The sequence below is a fragment of the Melospiza melodia genome, chromosome Z (genome assembly GCF_035770615.1).
Source record: "Melospiza melodia melodia isolate bMelMel2 chromosome Z, bMelMel2.pri, whole genome shotgun sequence".
Taxonomy (NCBI): domain Eukaryota; kingdom Metazoa; phylum Chordata; class Aves; order Passeriformes; family Passerellidae; genus Melospiza; species Melospiza melodia.
In genome coordinates, this window is record NC_086226.1 from 75,212,367 (window position 1) to 75,233,919 (window position 21,553).

The 21,553-nt window shown below is 36.7% G+C and overlaps 1 protein-coding gene across 1 annotated transcript in view; it reads right to left on the bottom strand.

The window, feature by feature from the left end:
- Positions 1 to 286: 286 nt before the first annotated feature.
- The window catches only part of COMMD10 (COMM domain containing 10), a 101,856-nt gene continuing 80,589 nt past the window's right edge, over positions 287 to 21,553 (bottom strand). The window contains exons 6-7 of the mRNA XM_063180233.1: positions 1,484 to 1,543; positions 287 to 859 (exon numbers count right to left, since the gene is read on the bottom strand). Coding sequence (XP_063036303.1) covers positions 821 to 859; positions 1,484 to 1,543 — 99 coding nt within the window. The 3' untranslated portion in view covers positions 287 to 820. The remainder of the gene's footprint in view (positions 860 to 1,483; positions 1,544 to 21,553) is intronic.

Here is a 21,553-nt window from a genome sequence, read left to right on the forward strand (position 1 = left end):
AATGCTGGTGGTAAAAAGAGCATGAGGAAGGATCAACATAGCTTTCAGAAATCTGTCAGATCATTTCACTATTTTTTTATTTTATACTCTGAGATTTCTCCCCTCAGTTATACATCACACTTCTTACATTCGTTAGTGGGCATGCAGTGCCAAGAACCATGTTTATTTTCAGTGCCAAGAGTAAACACTGAAAACAGAGATATTGTTGATTTTTTCAAAGAAAAAAAAACCCCACCAAACTAAAATAGAATAAAGACAGAGAAATGAAATTTGACTAGCCCCAAAATAAACTTTCAAAATTCTGAATTTATTTTAACAAATCTGCAAGAAGCATTATCAATTGTGTGAATATTATTTAAAAAGGATAGAGATTTTATTAGCTGTGTACTTTCTTATAACTTTTACATTTATGTCTACAAAAGAGGGTTTTTTTCCTGGTCACTCTCATTAACATGCAAATTTCTACCAGAATCAAGTAACACACAGAATGAAAAAAATATTCCTGAAGCAGGGTAGCATTCTTTGGGGAGGTGGGGAGGAAGGGGGCCAGGGCAGGAGGGTCTGGGCAAGGTGTTTCCCCACTGTAAGTAAAGAAGGCATTTTCCACAGCTGCTAAGCAAATAAGAGAAAGTCCATTAGAATCTTCAGACCCTTGACAAAGACTCTTGGCTTATGGTACTGGTCTGAAAAGCAGATAAGCCATATAATTTTACAAGAAGCAACCCGCTGAATCCTTCAGGAAATGCAGCTTGGCAATCTATCTTCAATTCAAAATAATGAGGTGGCAGGAGCGTGATGGAGAAATAAGTCTTCAAAAACATCACGTAAGGGAATCCAGCTGTGCTTGTATAGTTTCCAGCTATTTAAAGGAAAGAAAAAGAGAGGAAAAAACCTCCACTCATAAAGGGTTGTTTAGAAACATGCAAACAGAAATAACCAATATCTTCAACTACGCATACCAAATATATTTGCATACCGATATAAAAATCCTGTACTCATGAATACTTGTTTTTACATGAAGCTATTAGAATTCATTGCTGCAGTTTAAATATTCAAATTTTAAAGAAACAGTTGTCTAAATACTACCTCTTTAGCATGCACAGATGTTTTCCTCTGAATTTCCAATGCATAATAACAAGCAAAAAAAAATAAGAGTTCATTTTGACTGGATTACGAGCCCGGCATCTTGACTGAAAATGCAACATGAAATGCTGTTTCCAGAGAGATCCCCACTGCCAATCATCAGCTACTGCTCCTGATCCGACTGCCAGGTATGCTTACAGTGACCCAAGCCCTGCCTATTCCAAAGGTGAATGCACAGGCTCTTCCTGAAAATGGCTTATGTGATCAAAGGAATCCAACAGCCTTAAACTTGGATCCCTTCTTTCCAGTTTTATTCTATTTAATTCATATAGGCAACACTTCCTGCTGAGCAGCATAAGGTGTTCACAAAGAAAATTATAATATTGTAAAATCTACAGACCTTGTTGTAGAACTCAAATAGCTCCTGATGGCTAAATTCTACAAACACCTTCTTCAGGTTCTGTAAAGAAGAAAGAAAAAACAATTAAAAAATTAAGGATTAAGCATACTTCTTTTCTTTTTCTTTTTCCTTTCCTTTCCTTTCCTTTCCTTTCCTTTCCTTTCCTTTCCTTTCCTTTCCTTTCCTTTCCTTTCCTTTCCTTTCCTTTCCTTTCCTTTCCTTTCCTTTCCTTTCCTTTCCTTTCCTTTCCTTTCCTTTCCTTTCCTTTCCTTTCCTTTCCTTTCCTTTCCTTTCCTTTCCTTTTTCTTTTTCTTTTTCTTCTCTTTTCTCTTTTCTCTTTTCTCTTCCTTCTCTTTTCTTCATTTCTCTTTTCTCTTTTCAACATTAACTCCAGTAAATCAGAATATGAGATTAAGCTATATGAAAGATAACCTTTGGATTCCTTCTATTCACTACAATGTTCCTCATACATGTATATTTCATTTAAGTGAAGAATTCAAATCTATCAGTATATCTATTCTCCCCCTGTGAAGAACAGCAACAAAATAATCTAAGTGAAGAATTTAGTTACCTTATTTTTAAGTCAGACTAAAATGAAAGATTACATTCATCTTTCTCAGCAGTCCATCTAAGATCTGGTAAATACTTTTCACAGTGACAAAGTCAGTAGTGTATTTGATTGAACTGGCACAATTATTAATGTACTGCACAGGCACAGAGCTGATACTTCATTCATTAATCCAACAGTTCCAATCTTAGCATGCTGACACTGCTATAGGCATCCATGCAGATTCAGCCAAAGTTAACAATTAACACAATGGCTTCAAAGCAGTGCTTAAGCACTTAAAAAACCCACAGAATAACACAACTGATGAAAACTGCTGTAGATAAAACAGATGGTGGTAATAATCCTCTGCATGCATGTGCTGATGTCTGTGAAGATGGGGGTTGAATTAAAACTTCTGTCCTGCTTAACTTGCTTGGAGCCTGCTACCTTCAATCACACTGCAGATCTAACCACACAGTTCCTAGCCTTATTCCTTCTACTTCACTTGGTGCCTTTATTTATTTAAAAGTAAATTTATATTTCTGCACATTCTCTTTGTTTTTCTTAGACTTTTCAAGGGTTAGAGGCATTCCTGAGGATAAAAGCTGCACTACCATGAACAATAATGAGGCTCTGTGAAAGCTGAATCTCTGGATTCACAAAATACTCACAAAATATTATCAGCTGAAATAATGCATACACACCACGTTTCTTTAACTGGTAGCAACTTCATGTACCACTTGGGTCAATAGAAAAACACTTGTTTATCCACTCAGCTTAAATGAGCAAGGACACTTTTGCATACAGACAAGGCTGAGGGCCAGATTCTGTGTACTCAAAGCAATGCAAGTCTCAAGTTATGCCAAATAATGTCACTGAGTTTGGCGTACCAAATGCACAAGACCAGCAGAAGCCCTGGGAACACAGTATAGGTACTGCCCGGTGCCTGCTCCTCAAAAGGAGCTGTAAGGGACACAGGAAAGAGATAAAATAACTGGGGCCAGCCTGTCTGGTGCAATTCCTCCTTCTCACTCTGCAGAAAGAAAGATCCCTTCCAACAATTTCAGGACGGCTACAAAAGCCTAGAAAAGGACCAGTGATTTGCATGAGAGACCAATCTTCCCCCTCTGGGAAGGAACAATGCAATACTGTGAATCGTATGGTGAATACAAAATAAAACTACCAGGACAGCAGTTTTCTTTGCCATGACTCCAGCTGATCCTCCCTCCAAAGAGCATAATGCCATGACAGGGGAAGTAAAAGCATTTTTAAAGGCTTTCTAACAGCTAAGAAACAAAAAAAGAAAGCAAACAAGGGTTTTTTCAGAAGAGAAAGCGGGTAGAGGAAAGAAGAAAGATACATTAATAGCAAAGGCATCTACCATTTCAGCTGGGATTTTGCTTGCCGTTTGCCTTCCTAGAAGGATTTTCGTGACTGAATGGAAGAAATCAGAACTGCAAAGATGAGGTTCAGCAAAAGGAAGATACAAGATATCTTTTAAGTTTATCAGTCACAATTAATAGCTAGGATAATTTCTTGAATGATTTCTGGAAGTCTGCTGCATTTTGATGTGATGGTTTTGCAATGCCGCCAGAGAGGGGCAGAGAAAGACCTCTGACCATCTCATCTCATTTCTCCAATCTCTGTGTCTCATTCAAGATGGGCATCTTCTGGCACTTCTTCAAATCAGCAAGCACAATCAATTTTCCTTCTCTCTCTCACTGCTTGTCTTTCATATTTTCTACCTACATTAGTTACTGTTAGTTAGAAGATAAAGTATGCAAGTGAAAAAAAGTGCAGACCTTTTAATTCAGATACTCTTTACACTTTATTAAAAAAAAACCCACTCTGCTTTATGAAAAGGATGAGATCTCTCTTCCCATAATTATTTAACAGTCATACGCTGATAACTAGGACAAAATGTATGTTGGATTGTGTCAGGCAAATGCCTGTGGAGATCTAAAAGAAAGCATGCCATGTTTCTGGTCTGGGGTGGGAGTAGGAGTGTCAATGGGAGAGAGGTGTAACAGTCTTGTATGAAATATGTTGTTTATCTGCACTTAATCATCTGCAAAAACACATTTGTTTGTATGTCTAAAAACCTGGCACATCTACTATACCCCTTCAACAGAGAGTGGTGTACAAAAAAAACCATACAGATGTATGACACCAGTTAAAAATGTTATATTACTACATTAAATTTTTCACTAGCATGAGTCCGCTAAGGATGGTGACAAATTATCATTATTATGTGGTCAGGAGTTCCTATTACAAATCACAAAAATGTTGTATCATAACTAGATCCCTAAAAAAACCCCTACTCCTCAGGTGGCTGATGGACCCCATTTTTAGCTGAGATTTCCATTATTTACTTATTTGCTTTATTCTGTGTAAATATAAACAAGTGCAATTAAAACTGTGCACCACAAGACCAGGTTACCACCCAGTTCTTCAATTACTCAGCAAAATTGTCTTAAAAATTACTGTTTAGATAGATTATTGCTAAACCCCCCAGAACAGGCAAATTCCTAATATAATTAATGGAATTTTACTCAGATGAGCATATAAAACTAAAAACCCTAATAATATTTCAACTGTAACTAAAACACAGGATGAAAAAAAATTGCTTTCAGCTTACCTACTTAATTAAATGTCACTGTGTGCAGACAAAGCCTCAACCTATTTATGGAAAGTACAGTTAAGCAGACTTCTTTTATCTGCACATACAAGTTTTCAGATATTGCCTCTGATCTAGTATGTTTTTTCCAGATGTAAATAAGAAAACAGCAATTTGCTGGATGTCTAAAGTCTTCTTTTTATCAAGTGTATCATTCTTTTTTCCTCTTTCCTTATAAATATCTTCCCATCCCTCACCTTCACACTACTCTCCCCCTCATTTCTGGCATCTCATTTTCTCTTTCTTTTTATCATCTTCATGTGAAAGAAAACTATACCGAGCAACCAGAAAACCAAACTGAATTTATTCCCATTGTCACACCTTGTCAATCCAAGTTTTTCTAGTTACATCCCCAATTTTTCTGCTGTGCCAGTGTTAACTCCTAGCTCCTGCTTTTAAGAATTTTAGGCTTGAGTGTGACAGTTTCATAGCACCAGATAAACGTGGCTGAACGTGATATTCTTATGAAGACAAAGAAATCTCTAAAGTGCCAAACGTTCATTCTTTGGGCTGCTTTGAAAACAAGGAGACAGGCTTTTTGTCTGACACAATATCCATGAAGGGTGGCAGGGACTGCACTGGAGCAATATGCACAGTAAGTGCAGCTAAAGAGTATGTGCAGCACATTAGCTAAATAAAGTTGCTCTTCAGTGTATTCATCTACTGTAAAACATGACAAAGCACTGCATTTACTACTAGAAAGGTATATGTGAATTGCAGCTGTCACCAAGAAAAATCTTTACATCATTCTGAATTCACTGCAAGGAATATGGTAATAAGCTTTCTGAAATGTGTGGTTTAACGTGTTTGGACATGTATCACTAGTGAATGTATTTTAAGTGTAAAAATTAGATTTTAGTGCCATTTTGCCTGCATACATCTAGATGAAATCTGATTTAATTCCACCTCTTCTGTCACCCCAGGGTTGTATCAATTTACAACTCACAGCCTCCTGAGAACCGTGAAATTCTAATAAGCTTAACTGATTAGAGTTGTTTTCTCCCCTGAAGTATCTTCTCACTTACTGTCTGCTATTATTTTAAAAAACATAACGTCTTCATCAGACTCTAAAACCAAATTTCCTTTGGGGGTGGAAGGGGGGCAGGAAAGAGAAAAGAGAAATGAGAGGAAAATGAAGATAAAACCTTTGTATTCCCAGTCAATATTAATATGTTATCCTAACCAAAACAGCCATTCTGAATGTCTGGCTAATTCTACAAAATAGCCACAGTCTTTTAATATATACTTAGCTTACAACCACCACCAAACAGGCAATTTTTTAGCTGAACACTATCAGCAGCATAAAATGATGACGATACAAATATACAGGATATGTAAGAGTCTCCAACTTCCCATTATCTTGGCTAACTATTTCAATCATTAATACCTTCTTGCTGCAAAACGTTTCTGTGGAAAACAAGCAAAAACTGCCTCCTTAAAATACTTCAGAAAGCAGAGGCAAGTTTCGGGTTATAAACAAAGGATTGGGTTTTGCTTTTAGGGATTGGTTGGTTGTTTGGTTTTACAGTGGGGATGTTTATGTTTTTGTAGTGGTTTGTTGGGTGTTTTTAATACAATAGTTTAGATATTAACAATGTGCTACTGAAAAAAGCCTTTTTACTAATGACAGAGTTTTGCAACCTTACATACTACACAGCGATTCCACACTTTTAAGTCCCCAACCCCATGTGTAAGCATAAAGTAATGCACTAGAAGTTATAAACTAAAGCCAAACCTCTGGTTTAAAGCTGTCTTGAACACAAAAACACAGCTACTACTGTTCTCAACTGCAAAGCTATAACTACTTCAATGATGTTGAAAAATAAATGCCAAGTATTTTGAAGCAAACGGAGGGATAAGCTGAATTATATTTATAAGCTAAATGTCTGCTGATAATGATAATGTTATGTGACTGACCACATGTAAAAAATAAGAGTATATTCAGCAAAGCTTTTTAATAATAACTAAGTGAAATAACATACATCCCAGTCCTCATATTCTAATATTACCTTTAATACTATCTTGACCCAGATCTCCATTTGGTCTGAGAGAAGAATATTTTTACATTTGCTATCCATTCTCCAATTTATTCTTATTAGGTATCCTTAAAATCTCAGATATAACAGAATTATATGGATAACTAAGCTTATCAGTGTATGGACAAATTAAGATTAATTCCTAAACAGACCCCAGTTGATTCTTAGTAGTGTGCATTTCCCTCTGGACCTATCCATTTTTGTGCTACATTAATTCAGACTTCCTTTAAACTTGCTAGGGTCCCAGAGAACTGTGCATTCAACTAGGCACTTATGACTTTTTCTACTTATATCTCACAGAATTTATCAAAAAGTTTCTGTAGCTTGGTCAGGAAGATCAATTTTAAGAAGAGCATATGCATTAAAACAGACCAGCACTTCTTAGAAGTACACCTGTTTGTTAACTCTCTGCATATAAGAGACAGTAATTAAAACTTCTTCATATTCTTACAGCTGTAGATGAATGTAATTCAGCTCAGGGATTCAGCAAAACACTGGGAGTTAAATACAGACTAATATATTCCTAATTAAACTTCTTTCACATCATAAAAAAATGTAACCTTCAAACTTCATTCTTTTTCAAAGCTTATCTCCATTTGCAATACCAAATTACTATTTTTGTAGAGAAAAAAAATCATGTTTTATTACCAAATTACATGCATTTCAAGTTTCGGTGTGTAACTGTTATAAAATGTAAGATACTAACCCTAACCCACGCTTCCTGACCAACATATTAACATCCAGTTCATAAACATACTGCGTTCTACCTTTCAAAGTTGCATTTCTTTTTCATATAAGCTTAAGAAACTCAAATTCCTTGTGGATTCAGGGAGCTCATGATCTGCATCGTACTAAAGATATACTTCCCTCTCTTTGCAACATATATGCAAGCATCCTAACCAAATCCTGTGTTGATTCCCGAGATCTAACCAACGTCTTACTGGAATTTATGGAGATACATACAGATAAATCTTGAATCTCACTCCAGCAGATTCAGGATCATTTTGCATGGAAGACGGCAAGAATGAATTTATTGTCCAATCTGGTAGTAAAGCAACAGATTCTGCAGGCATTTGATCACCTACAGAACACCTGATATACTCCCAAACTGCAGTAAGAATTGTCAGTCACTACCATTTTCATTACTACTGTTCCTCTCCATCCTTCCAAAAATACCCATTGCTGGCTGAATTAACTGATGGAAAACTATGGACAGGAAATGGGACACAACTCCTAAAAAGATCACACAGGCTGGGAAGATCACAGAGCATTAGAGGGAGACAGGTCCTTTTTCCACAGTAGGTAAGAAAAATGCTTTTAAAACTGAGAGAATTATCTGAGAAAAAAAAACCCAAAACTACAGTTTTCACCTCAGTACATTGTGTCAGAGTAAATACCATCTTGCTAAAGAAAAGAGAGATTGAAAAGCCTTTTCTTCCAATAGCTGTATCCAAGCAAAATGTTCCTAGGAATTTACATTCCTGTAAGTACCATCATTATATTGGTTGGCCTTTCAATAATACTTTTGCATGGAAAACTTTTAAAAACCAGAAATCTAGAGATGAGGGTTGACACTTCTCTGCAGATTATGTTAAATACACTTTAAGAAAAACATCACAGTAAGCAAACATGCTTTCTGGAGAAATGGGCAGTAGATGTGTATCAGTGTATGCCTATCACTTAAAAGCATGTCTTTTATATCGTTACTTCCATGTGTGTTGCAGGTATGGAAAATGGCTCATAGGAGATCTGTTGAAAGGCTGACTTGCTTTATGTCAGTTCTGTATTTGTATTTACCTTCACATGCCCTTTCCTTCTTTGAAGATAACTATGCACACTGTACAAGCTCCTGACTGATTCCTCACTAGACTCCATAAGGATTCAGTCACTGTGAGCAACAAGCCTCCATCCACATCAATGTTGTTGTATTTTCAGGATTCAACAGCAAAGCATGCATAATTTCCAAAAACCTTATATCCAACAAAACATGCATTTAAAAATTGGTTCATTCACTGAAAGGCTGCCACAATTACTAAGAATGTCACAGATTAATCTGAGGAACACACGTTCCAATAATTATCTTCCTGTTTCATCTCTCATCTAATTTTACAAATTATACTGTACTCCAAATATGGCAGAAAGCCCTCTGAAGAAGCAATCTTACTAAAAATTTAAAAAGGAAACCCAAAACCAAAAAACCAAAACAAAAAAAAAACAACAAAAAAACCCAACCCAATTCCAAAACCCACCCAAACAGGCTTTCTCCCTATTAAATTTCACTGTATAAAGTTTGGAAAAAAGAGTTCACGAGAAATCATATACACCCTAATTGTTGCATACTGCTTATACTGTCTGTAACTATCAAAATACAACTTTCTTTTTTAATCAGAGCTATACTGTGATAAGTGGTTTTATTCCTCAGAAGAAATTAAATTCTTATCTTCCCATTTTGGTACACTTCACTTGTCACAGAACTTACGACATTAAAAAAATTAAGTTCAGGAACTCTGCAAGGAAAACCAGGCAGTTGTGATTCTGTGTTTCTTTTATTTCCACTGGGGCTAGCATGTATAAGTCTTCAAAGCCATGAAGACCAATGAGTTCATATTTCCATTCTAAAGATAGCTCACATCAAAAATGACACAACAGTCTTACATTCACCTCAAATGATAAGGAATTCACTTTTCTTCTTATTATTTTATTCACAGATAACCTCTGCTGAAGAAATGGAAAGCATCATGCTGGCACTAGAAATGCTTTCAAGCTTTTCTGACCTCACATGATCACCAGATTTGACCACAGCTGATGCCATTTTGATTTGATGCCACATTAAAAAGATGTCATGTAGCTATAGTTGGGAAATATTTTCATTATTGTGATCAGAAAATGATCAAATTCTAGGAAATTAACAAAACTGAGCATAAATATTAAGTGCCTAGTATTGTCATCCAGCAAGATTATGAGGCTTAAATGGCAAACAATGCACCTTGGGTATCTTAGAACAGCGAAGCTCAACTTACAGCACCAAAGGCAGACTGAAAACTCTTTGCATCTCGATATACAATGGTCAAAACCCTCTATTAGCAAGAAGAGCAGCTCAACACCATGCACTGAGTGTTTTAAAGAGCTTTTCACACAGCTTGCTTGCAGCTGATGTAATTAACCTGGAGTTACAAACACTTTATGTTCTAATCAGTTACATATCTAATGCTGGGTCTGAAGCTGGATTTAGAGGAAACTCAAACTGTCATCCAAACCATCCCTTGTCAAAAAGCCAGATCAAACCTCCTCTGTCCAGAGAAGAAACCTGGGTTGCTATCATCTGTGTCCACATCTAGAGCTACAGATCTGACAGAAATATTATATGGTGATACCCTGCAGATGATTAACATTTTAAGAAGGATTTATACCTCCATTTAGGAACGGAGGAAGCTGGCATCTTTTTGAATTATGACCTTCTGAGCCTACCTGATTCAGTAAGAAACTGCAATGCTGTATTGTTTTACCACAAAGAACCTTCATCGCTGGAATACCTGAAAGTATCTATTGTTTCTACTGAGGCACAAGAAAAGCGGCTGGATAAAAGATGCCAGCAGTGAGGGGAAAGATCTAAGGAAGCTGAGACCCACATGAAATCAATGTAACTGATGTGAAAACTCCTTTCAAAAATCTGTTTAAATATTCACAAAATGTTGAGATTAGATAATCTGTAAATTAGGTTTTTTTGTTTGAAATGAGTCACTCGAAGTATCACAAATTTGGATTTTGTTAGGCAGATCAGCAAAGATAAAATGTTTGGGGCTGTTTTTTTCTGTGCTAAAGGGATGCTAGTGGCTGTCAGCAAGTATGTTTTTGATCTCCAGCAGGCAAATAATTCCAGCAGCTAGCAGCTGGGGACTTGCACACAAATCTCAGCTGCTGAAAGACAGGGAAGTCATGCAGGAATGAGGGATGTTAACTAGCAGTCTAGTCCCCAGCAGAATCAAAGGAAAAACTCCTAGGGAATAAGGTTGTTTGTAAAGTAATACATATTTTATCCTTTTAAAATTTACTTAATTTTATGAGGACGTCTCCTACTTACCATTTCTACTGTATTCTAAGGGTTGTAATATATCTACAGCTTTTGCTCCAATGCTCATAATCTACAAATAAGTGCTGGTATCTCTTCCTTGCCATAAGCAACCCAGCAAAGCCTTGAACCAGAGCTACCTGTTTGTATCAAGGACACACTGATGTCAGATGTCTCACTGATGTGAAAAAAACTACATTACACCACTAGCCTGACCAAGTAAACACCAACATTTCTCAGACAACAGACCACAATGCAAAACTGGAAGAGGTTATTAAAACCAAAGTTTGTCAAATGAGACAAAATAGCTTTGCCTTTTTACAAGAATTAGTAATAGATTATGTGGTCTTCTCATTATGACTCCACAAAATTAGTAAGAATGTGGAAACAACCACTATACTAAAAAGTAATCAAGCAACAACTTTCTCATTTGTCACTGAAGGTTACACACATTCTAATGACACAAAATTAGCTAATTTGGACTTCAGACAATGGAATTTCAGTGATTTTCCTTTACTGCTTTGGCTGACAAATTATTTAAAGCTTGATGCAGTGGAGTGGTGTGAATTCTCACTGCTTACTGAAAACTGAACAAAGTGCTAAGGACTGAAAGTACAAGTTCTGTGTGTTTTCACATACACCAAAGATGAAATAAGATCTCTCACCCCCCATTTTCTTCAAAGCCAGACCATGAACATAAGTGTGCAAGTAATATCCTCTCAGGAAAGAAAACAACAATTTTTGGCTAACATAAGCAACTCGATAGAGGGTATCAAAGCCCTTTTTATTTTCAAGTCTGTGTGCTATTGAATCATACAGGTTGCTTTAAAAGACAGTAAGTAATATGAAGGAATATAGTACTAGATTCAGATTATTTTACAGATAGCAGGAGCACAATCCAGTACTTAGGTTGGCTGCAATGGTTTCAGTAAGTATCAAAACCAAGACACTTTTTATGCTTCTCTCTCAAAATGAACCCATTTAGCTCCCAATTAATTACATTTTTCTCTTCCATGACAGCACTGCATGATGCAAAACTAAAATGGTAGAGCAAGCAATAAAAAGTAAATGTGGTGTAATCTTTTCACAAAGATAGACATGAAATTAATATTTAAACTAAACTTAATGTCTTTTTTGTCTTTTTAACATTGGAGTGTCACAGACATCTTATCATAAAAATCCTTTCTTTAGGATTTTTCCTTCTAGGAAGCTGAGGCCCCAGAAAAAGAATGTAAACAATGGTTGTCTGCTGCTGTGGAATGCAACAGGTGCACTTGTGATTGGCCCATGTTGATGTGTACAATTAATGGCCAATCAAGGACCGAGCTCTCTCTGGGACAGAATCAGAGAGAGCTCCTTTGTTATTTCATTCCTTTTCTATTCTTAGCTTGGTAGCATTCTGAGATCTTTCCTTCTATTTCTTTTAGTATAGTAATAATGTATATATATAATAAAATAATAAACCAAGCCTTCTGAACATGAGATCAACATTCTCGTCTCCCTCTTCACCCTGAAAAACCCTTGCAAGCCCTGTAACAATAGGAGTTCTTCAAAAGGAAAAATGGAATAGTAAGATCTTACAGGTCAGTTTGCAAATACTAATTTCTCAGAATCACACATCATTAAGGTTGGAAAAAACCTCCCCCCGGGCCAGAGGGGACAGGGAACACCGAGTGACCCAGGCCAGAGGGGACAGGGAACACCGAGTGACCTAGGACAGAGGGGACAGGGAACACCAAGTGGCCTAGGACAGAGGGGACAGGGAACACCGAGTGACCCGGGCCAGAGGGGACAGGGAACACCGAGTGACCCGGGCCAGAGGGGACAGGGAACACCGAGTGGCCTAGGACAGAGGGGACAGGGAACACCGAGTGGCCCAGGCCAGAGGGGACAGGGAACACCGAGTGACCCGGGCCAGAGGGGACAGGGAACACCGAGTGGCCCAGGCCAGAGGGGACAGGGAACACCAAGTGGCCCAGGCCAGAGGGGACAGGGAACACCAAGTGGCCCAGGCCAGAGGGGACAGGGAACACCGAGTGGCCTAGGACAGAGGGGACAGGGAACACCGAGTGCCCCCCGCCCTGCTGGGCCTCTGGGCGAGGGTGCCGGCCCTGGGGAGCCGCCAGATCTCCATGTGCTGCTGCACCTGCCCCGGGAGCTCTGCCTTCTGGCACGGATCTGTTGCTGTCTCGTCCCTCGGTCCTACAAGCCTGAGGCCGTCCCTGCTGGGCACAGTATCAGGAAGGGCATTTCCAGCTGATGGTGAGTTTGCAGCAGTTGGCTATCTAGCCGTTATTTACTGTTACCTTTTTTATTCTTGCCTGTTGCCACTTTGTTTGTTACTAAACTGTTATTTTTTCACTTACATCCATTGGTTATCTCATTCATTACTGGTGGGAAGGGATTAGTTGGAATCAAGGAGGAAGTTACTCATTTCAGACTGCCCATCTCTTTAAACTGTCTCAAATCTATACACCTATTTGTAACAATTGCAGCACTAAAATGTATCTCTGTGACAGGAGATTTTAGTTTATTCTGTTAAATATTAGAGATCTTACCTGCTTAGGGAGTTCACCTCATAACAAAGAACCATGTTTGGCAACAAATAATAACCATCCCTTACCTGAAGAACTGACAAGGAATACAATTTCAACCCATTCATGGCCATTCAATTTCTCCAAATAATTCTCAGAGGGAGCTGATCCAAACAAAATCCGGAAAAGCTGGCAACTACATATTTTAGATGGCCACTGGATCTACATCTTTTAGATGGGCCTCTTTTAGATGTAGATCTGGATGCACAAGTAATTTCAATAGATACTGACTGATAAGCAGTGAAAGTAGCCAGAAAGATGATCTAGATAACTTGGTAGGAGGCCAATGAAGTTCACAAGAGACAAGGCTGTTGAATAGTAAAGTCTTAGGATCTGAAGACTTACTGACCTCCTGTTTGTTTATCACCAGCAGTTTGAAAGTGCTGCAACTGGAGTCTGGTTAAAGAATTCCAGCACAAAGTTCAATAACTCTGAAACTTTAAAGAGAGAGTAAAATATCCATAAAGAGCATGTATAAGAGTGAATACTCAAAGGGCCCAGAGCTCTTGAATAAAAAATTGCTGCTATTAGTCAGCTACACCTCTCTAGACACTACCATTCAGAGCACCACTGGGCCATAGGACTCTTAGTGTAGAGGTAAAATGTTATGGTCAGATAATACAAGGAGCTAGATTACCTCCAACCGCTAAAATGTGCTTAATAGAAAGTCAATACATTAATTTTGCATTAGTGGTTGCACAGCCCATTCTCTCAGAATCTAAGACAGCATAAAAACGCAAGGCTGGCATAAACTCTGTATTAGCTGCATATATTCCAGTTAATGTGACAGAATGGCTATCTTGTACCCGACATTACAATTCTACTGTGAGCAATCCAGCCATGCAGAGATATAGTATTAATGATTGTGAAATCATGCCTTGACTCCATGGCGCTAACCTAATTGTGAAATTAGACTTTGTTTATTTCACAGCTGGGTACTGACTGGCTATGAATTGAACTGAAAATGCTATTTACAGGCCAGTATGTGGCAATACTTCCAAGCAAACAAGAGACTGAAGAGGTGAAGATAGATATCAAAATGGGGCTGTAAATTAACTTGCTGAATGTTCTTACTCAAAAGTTGTCTGGAATATTTCACTACACTGAAGCCATACCAGAACGAATCTCACAGGCCATTATTCAAATGATAATAACAATGGCTACTAGAAAATGCTGTATTTTCTACACCACTCTCTAATGCAGCATGGCATCATCTCCCTAGTGTTGCAGTTTTGAGTATGTTTTTCTAACACTGTTTTATGGAAACCAAGAAATAATGACAGAGACTCACAATTAAAACCTACACAAATTAGTGAAAAGTGAAGGTAATTTACTTCAGTTACTTCAAGTAATCCCAGCAGCCCACTGCTTCTAGTTGCTGACTACAAAAAGCTCCAAAATCTTCTCTAGTTGAACAGCTACAGTTGAAAGCACAAAATAATGTAAGAATTTTACAACTAAATATAACTTTGTCACAAATAATGTTTTCCACCCTGACCACGGGTGGAAGCTATTTTAATAGCTTCACAATCAAGAAAATGTGTGAAATCAGTTGTGACTGGGGATTACAAAGAAAGTAATTAGTTCATGGAGATCAATCTACAAGTCAACACAGACCTTGGACAAGACAGACCTCAGGATCAAGACTCTACAAGAGTGGCTTCTGTCGTGACTCTGTGTTCTAGGCGGGAGGAGGGAAAGACTCCTTCTTTTGCCATCCCTGTAACACCCAGCTAGAAGATACCTGGGCTTCAGTAACAGTCTGTCCCTGTATTTCCATGGCAAAAAGCAATTTTGGGGGACCACAGTTACAGACCAACACAAAGTCCACCTATTTAAAAAATGTACCTACAATCAACTTGCTCCTATTGAATAAGGATTTGACTAGAGTGCTTCACTAGGAACAGAGAAAATTTTTTGTAAATATATATTTTTAAAAGTCAAGTAAAATTCTTAAGTTTTGCAGTGATAAAAACTTTCTACTCTATCAGTACAATAATTTTTAACACCTTTAATTAAACAAATTTTATGAATCTTTAATTCACTTGATGTTAAAGTCTCAAAGTATGCCCACTATTTTTGCCAGTATAGATACTTCTCAGTGAACTGCAGTAAATGCTTTATTATTTAATTTGTTCGGGTGGGGTTTTTTTGTTTTCTTATAGCTGCTTTCCAGTGAACTGCAGTGAACACGTTATTTGGGCCGTTTAATTTTTTTTGGGGCGCCCTATCACAAAGCCAATCCATGCTAGATCAGAAATAGTTCCTTCTGCACTACCCTTATTCTAGTATAAAAATCTTGCCCAAAAATCTGTGGGAAAATATTAGGTGCATATATGCTGCATTCATTACTTAAAATCTTGTATTCTGTTCTTTAAAACATTTTTTTTCACTTCAAGCTTTTTTGAATAACAGAGAGAAAAAATGCACCTAAAATAAATAAACTCATTTTACAGATAATTTCTAACAAAAATGAAATATCTTCAAGGGCATCCACATTTACATAAATGCTTAGCATGAAACCATTTTATTGTAGTTAAGATAAATATCAGTGGACAAAAGAGGCAAATGGAACAGGGTAAAAGTATCAGTTATATTGTGTTCAGTGAATTAATACTACACCAGTGTAGAATAAAAGAACTTGTACACAAGTGTATAAAAAATTTACACAAGCGAGCTCTCCAGCATCCCCCAGAACTTACCAAAGATATACTACATTTGTACACAGGTTTGTGTGTGATCTGCAGCACAGCATGAGATTATACTGACTATACAGTCTAATGCTTTCTTGCTAAGTTTACCTAGCCGCTGCTTTGATGTTCAGTTCTTGCTTTTGCAGAAAGATGAAATGACTTGCAAACACTTCTGCTGACTTCATTTTCTTCTTGATCCTCAACACTAACAGCTGAAGTTTTAAAAGTGGCACTTCTGAAAAAGCTTAGGAGACTCTAAGAGTGGTAACGTGTTTCATACATCATTTTCTACTAGCAGTTTATATCTTTTACTGTGTAAAGTGCAGAATCTGTATAAATCAGTAAATTCAGTTTCATCATGTTGTAATGAAGAGCTGTAACACCTTGACTCTTGAGTTATTTTTATTTATTTTCAATCCAGGTTTGGACATCTGAACTCCTATCCTACCTAGATTCTACTTTCACAATCCAATAGAAGATGTTACATCACACAATGTACTTCTTGAAAATATCCTCATGCCTTCAAAAGGAAAAACTCACTATAAAAAAAAATGAGGCTCAAACCTAATTTGAAAATTACTTATTTTTCAAAAAATCCAATTAATTAACAAGCAGGTTTTAGGCAAAACCATCTGTCCATTTCAAGATACAATTAATATCTTTGCCCAGAACATTAAGTCTTACACGGCCAGAGAAATAACAATACTTAATTTAATACTGCACCATCTTGCTAGAGGGAAAATGTAGAATAGCTTTTTATAAACTGTTAAAAATGTATGAGATATTTTTTGTTTTCGAGAATTTAATTTTTTTAATCCATAACCCTTAAATGTCACACACACTGAAAACCCTCACGCATTCTAAGCAGAGCAGATCAGAAGCAGGCAGCATATATTAATAACAATGGGCCTATTAGCATGGAATCAGAATGCCAGTCTTAACATGAGCAGGTCACGTGTCTGTACAGCAAGAGACTGACAATACAAATTTTCTCAATAAGCAAACCTTTTGTCCCAAACTCCTTTTTTGAAAGTTGTGACACATGCATTTTATACAGTGAGGATAAACCAAGTGTCATTATTTTTAGAACGCATAGCTGTATTTGTTTTTGCTCAAGTAGAACTAGCAGAGGACAGAAAAAATAAATGAGGAAAAATTACCATTAAACAAAACTGAGATAGAAAATGCATTTTTTCCTGTGTTGGAAATTATTTCAACAAGAGACTTTGAAGCCTTTACAGGAATATCTAGTTACAGGAATATCTAGTAATACCATGGAAGCCAGAGACTCAATCTTAGAGAAGCAAGCAATGTTCATTGTAGAATCACAGACTGGCTTGTGTGGGAAGGGGCCTTCACTAGATCAGGTTGCTCAGGAATCCATCCAACCTGGCCTTGAACACTTCCAGGCATGGAAAGTGAAACAGATTTTATTTTGCAATAATATCAGAAAATCAAAGAATTCTGAAAATCAAAGGCATATTTGATGCTTGATACGATTCCTAATCCAAGTTGATCCTAAAGGCCTCTACAAACTTTTCAAACTTGAAATCAATTCAATGGTCCAGAAAGAAACACATTCTGTCACACTCTGCTAACCAGAACTGCAACACCATTTAAATTCCACCAATTTCAGTTGGTAAATTCTCTTCGGACTCTCTTCTCCCTTCATGCATTTGCAGGGTAAATATTTCAAACACTCTGGTATCACTGTCAAAGCTTCTTGAAACTACCTCTTGAAACAATGTGTCTGGCCTTCCAAAGTCATCAAATGCTAATTTATTTTCCACAATCTACTTACACTATCAAAATAACCCTTCTGTGCATGGGTTTAATTAACAAAATTAACTTGGAAATACTCTTGGTCATTAAATTTTTTATTTAGTGTTACAGAATCAGACCAAATAGCACTTCAATTTAATTTTACCTCAGAACACAAAACCTAACAAATTCCCCAGCAAGTCACCCCATGAACCAAAATGCCAGAAATTATGGAACAAAGATTTGGAATGAAAAAGATAAAGGAAATGTGCAGGCAGAGCTTCCCTTAAAAGATAACCAGCTTTCCAGATTAAAAAATCTGTAATATTTTCAGGTTTCTTCTGTGCACACTTTGAAACCAATGGCTTTAAAGGTAATATCTGTGCATTCCCATTAGAAACTCTTTCAGAATTCAGCTGGGTTTCTTCAGTCTCATGTGAATTTATTTTGCTAATAACCTTCAACCTCTATTCATAGACTTGTTCCATCCTTCCTGAAACTCACATAAAAAGTTTGCCACCACATTTTTGAGCACAGTTTTCCAAAGGATTATTACTTCCGTGACCGTACCAATACTTTTGCTTTAATTAAAAACACTTCCTGATGCACCAGCCCAGTTTATAAAGTTAGTATGAGTCAATGACAGTCGTATTGCTAATCTCAGTAAATGCCTTCCCTTCAGCTGTTAATTGTCATGCCACTGTCAAATTGAGGAGAATATATTAAGTCGCTGCTTAAAGGTTATACTGCATTTTATCCACTCAGTTTTAGAAAGATACATTTTAAAACGCAATAAGAAGGAATTTGCTTTAACTCCCAAAGCACCTTAACTCTCAGTTCCATTTTTTTCCACCTTTATTCCAGTTTCTCTTTCCTGAAAATCTTGTTTTCTCTCTATAAGAACTAACAGTTTGTGAAGTCTCCACTTCCTTTCAGGAAAAAAACCTCATGCTTAACTCCAGGAATAGGCCAAATATGACTTTGAAATATGAATGAACTTCAGAAAAACATGATGTTCTGATTCCAGTTCTATTTTTAAAAATAAGAATCCATGTGGATTCTAAAAAATTTATTATTATCATTGGTAATGAAACAGAATTATTGCTCACCATCAACTCTCTTGCAAACATGCATTTTTTTCACAGTATATTTTTCAATACCTGGGTAATTCCTTCAATTTTGCATTCCCATTCCTAAAGAGACCTTTCTAATAAAATGGTTGTTGTCCTTGAGAATTAGGAATACCAGAATATTATATTATTTTTAAAGTACACACAAAGTACAGTAATTGATTTAGTTGCTGCTTCTGCAGGTTTTGTATATACTGTTTCCTCTACACTCACACTTTTCAAATTTAAGAACCCAATGAGCCCTCTTTCTATCGAATATTGAATAAAAATATTAACTATTAGTGAACATTAAATTTACAGAAAAAATACTAAGAAACTTATACAGACTACAAAAAGTATGTAATTGATTAATTTTTTCCTGCCAAAGGATCTATTGCTTCTCTAGATGGTAAAATATTTTTCCTTCCTTGTGCAATGCCCCTATGCAAGGCCATCACTTCAACTCATCTACTCACTCCCTTTATTTCTTTAAATCGTAGTCTGCTGCTCTACCGCAGAAATTCCTAGCCTGCTGCTAAACACTAGACTGTGCCTAAACATGTCTAAATATGCTTCAAGATTTCATACAGCTTTACGTGACAGCACATTAATGTAAAAAAGGATTTCCACCCAGACAAATCTGATAATGACTTGCTATAGTTGTCAACTGTTTATCAGCTTATGTTAAAAGACAGCTGATTTCTATGCATAAGCAGCTGGTTAAAGCAGCACAGTTCAGGAGAGTTCAGCTGACATACTTTTATACATAAGGAGCAAACTGAGTAATGCGAGTCAACTTTTCAAATCCACAAGGACTTTCAGGCAGAAGAATGAGGTTACATTCCCATAATAGCTTAGCCACTTAAAGCCACTGCAAAGCTGGTATGCCAGCTGCCTGGTAAGAAGCACAAGTCCCCCCAAAACTGAATGTGCAGCAGATTTCCCCCCTTCTACCAAGATTTCAGAGGGTTTCAACAGTAAAGCAACACTTGTCTGAATTTAGTAAGTAAAAGAATTCCTATTCCTTGAAAAGTATTTAAATACTTTTCCCAAATACCCTTTTATAGCATAGGAAATACTTTTTAGAGCATTAGTACCCATTACATTTCTTTGCGTTTTTACAGCAATCAAGAACACTTTATTACTACTGGATTGGGGGTTATTTAGTTGTTGTTGGGGTTCCTTTTGTTTGTTTGTTTGATTCTTTGTTTTAGGACCTAAGCAGCTAAAATTTTATCTAAAGAACATATGGGTAGACCCTTCAAATTTCTTAGTCTCAGTTGGAGTTTACTGTAAGCTAAATAAGAATAAAATTGTAGCATTCACATATGTCAACATTTTAACAATTTATTTACTTTCTAAGGTTATATCTTTCTCTCCACCATAAGAGTGTGATGTCTTTCACCAAGGCTTCTGCTTAAAACTTCTAATAAGAAGAAAGAAATATTTTCATCACCTTTAACAGAATTCCTTGATTTTTGTAGGCGATTGTATTAACATAACTCTAATTAACACTACAGTTTTTAATAGACACATATGCTCACTGCTTTTTTACAGAAGTAAACAATAAGCAAGCTTATTATTCTCATAATACAAGGGCGGGGGGGGGAAGACAAGAACACTGTAAAGCCATAATTTACTGGAATGATTTGATGAATCTTGAGTCATAAAATAACACTCAATGTTTAGTGTCCTGCAGGAAAGCAGAGAAATTAAACATAAAGAAGAAAAGAAAGTCTACAAGACATGTACTCTACAAATAGGGAAATATTTAAAGATGCTGAAAGTGATTTTCTCTCTCATAGTATGTGTCACAGCATTTTCAGGAACAGTATCTACACCTAAGCAATTGTTAAGATTAGCCTAACAGTTATTTAAATTAATTTCTGATCAAGCCTGTTATGCTTATAAAATTCAGCACAATAGCAGTACAATTCTAGCTGAAGATCTTGCTGTGTCTCCTCAGCTCCCTTTGTAAGAATCTCAAATACAGGCTGCAGAGGCCATCTCTGTTCTTCATTTAGTCAGTTTTCCCAGTTAACAACATGGTTTTTTGATCTTTGTCTTTACAGCAATGAAGAAAACAAAGAACTTGTTGAATGCACATTAGTGCCTCGGTCCTTCTGTACAGAAGTAGTGCAGTCTTTGATAACTCTGTAAATTTACTGGCACTTGTGCAACAAAAAGCAGCTCCACATTTGGACAGCTTATGATTTCACAGTGCATCTGCAGAGGTCATACATAATAGATACTTTTCTGAAGTCCATCCAAATAAAAGGAACTGAACAAAAGCAATCTGTGCTGATGACACTGACATAATCATAGCTGGAAAATAAAATGCTGCACAGAATATCACATCAAAATTATATTGCAAGAGCTAGTTTGAATATTTAGAAAGTTTAGCAAATCTAGCACCAATATATGCAGGAAATAATATACATAATATTCTACATCATCAAGCATGAAATGTACAGGACATCTAGAAAAAGAAATGGAATACAGATCCTAAGGAGTACTGAAAACTTTGCATTTAAAACCATGTCAGTTGTACAATGCTACGCCACTAAATAAAGAGAAGAGTGAC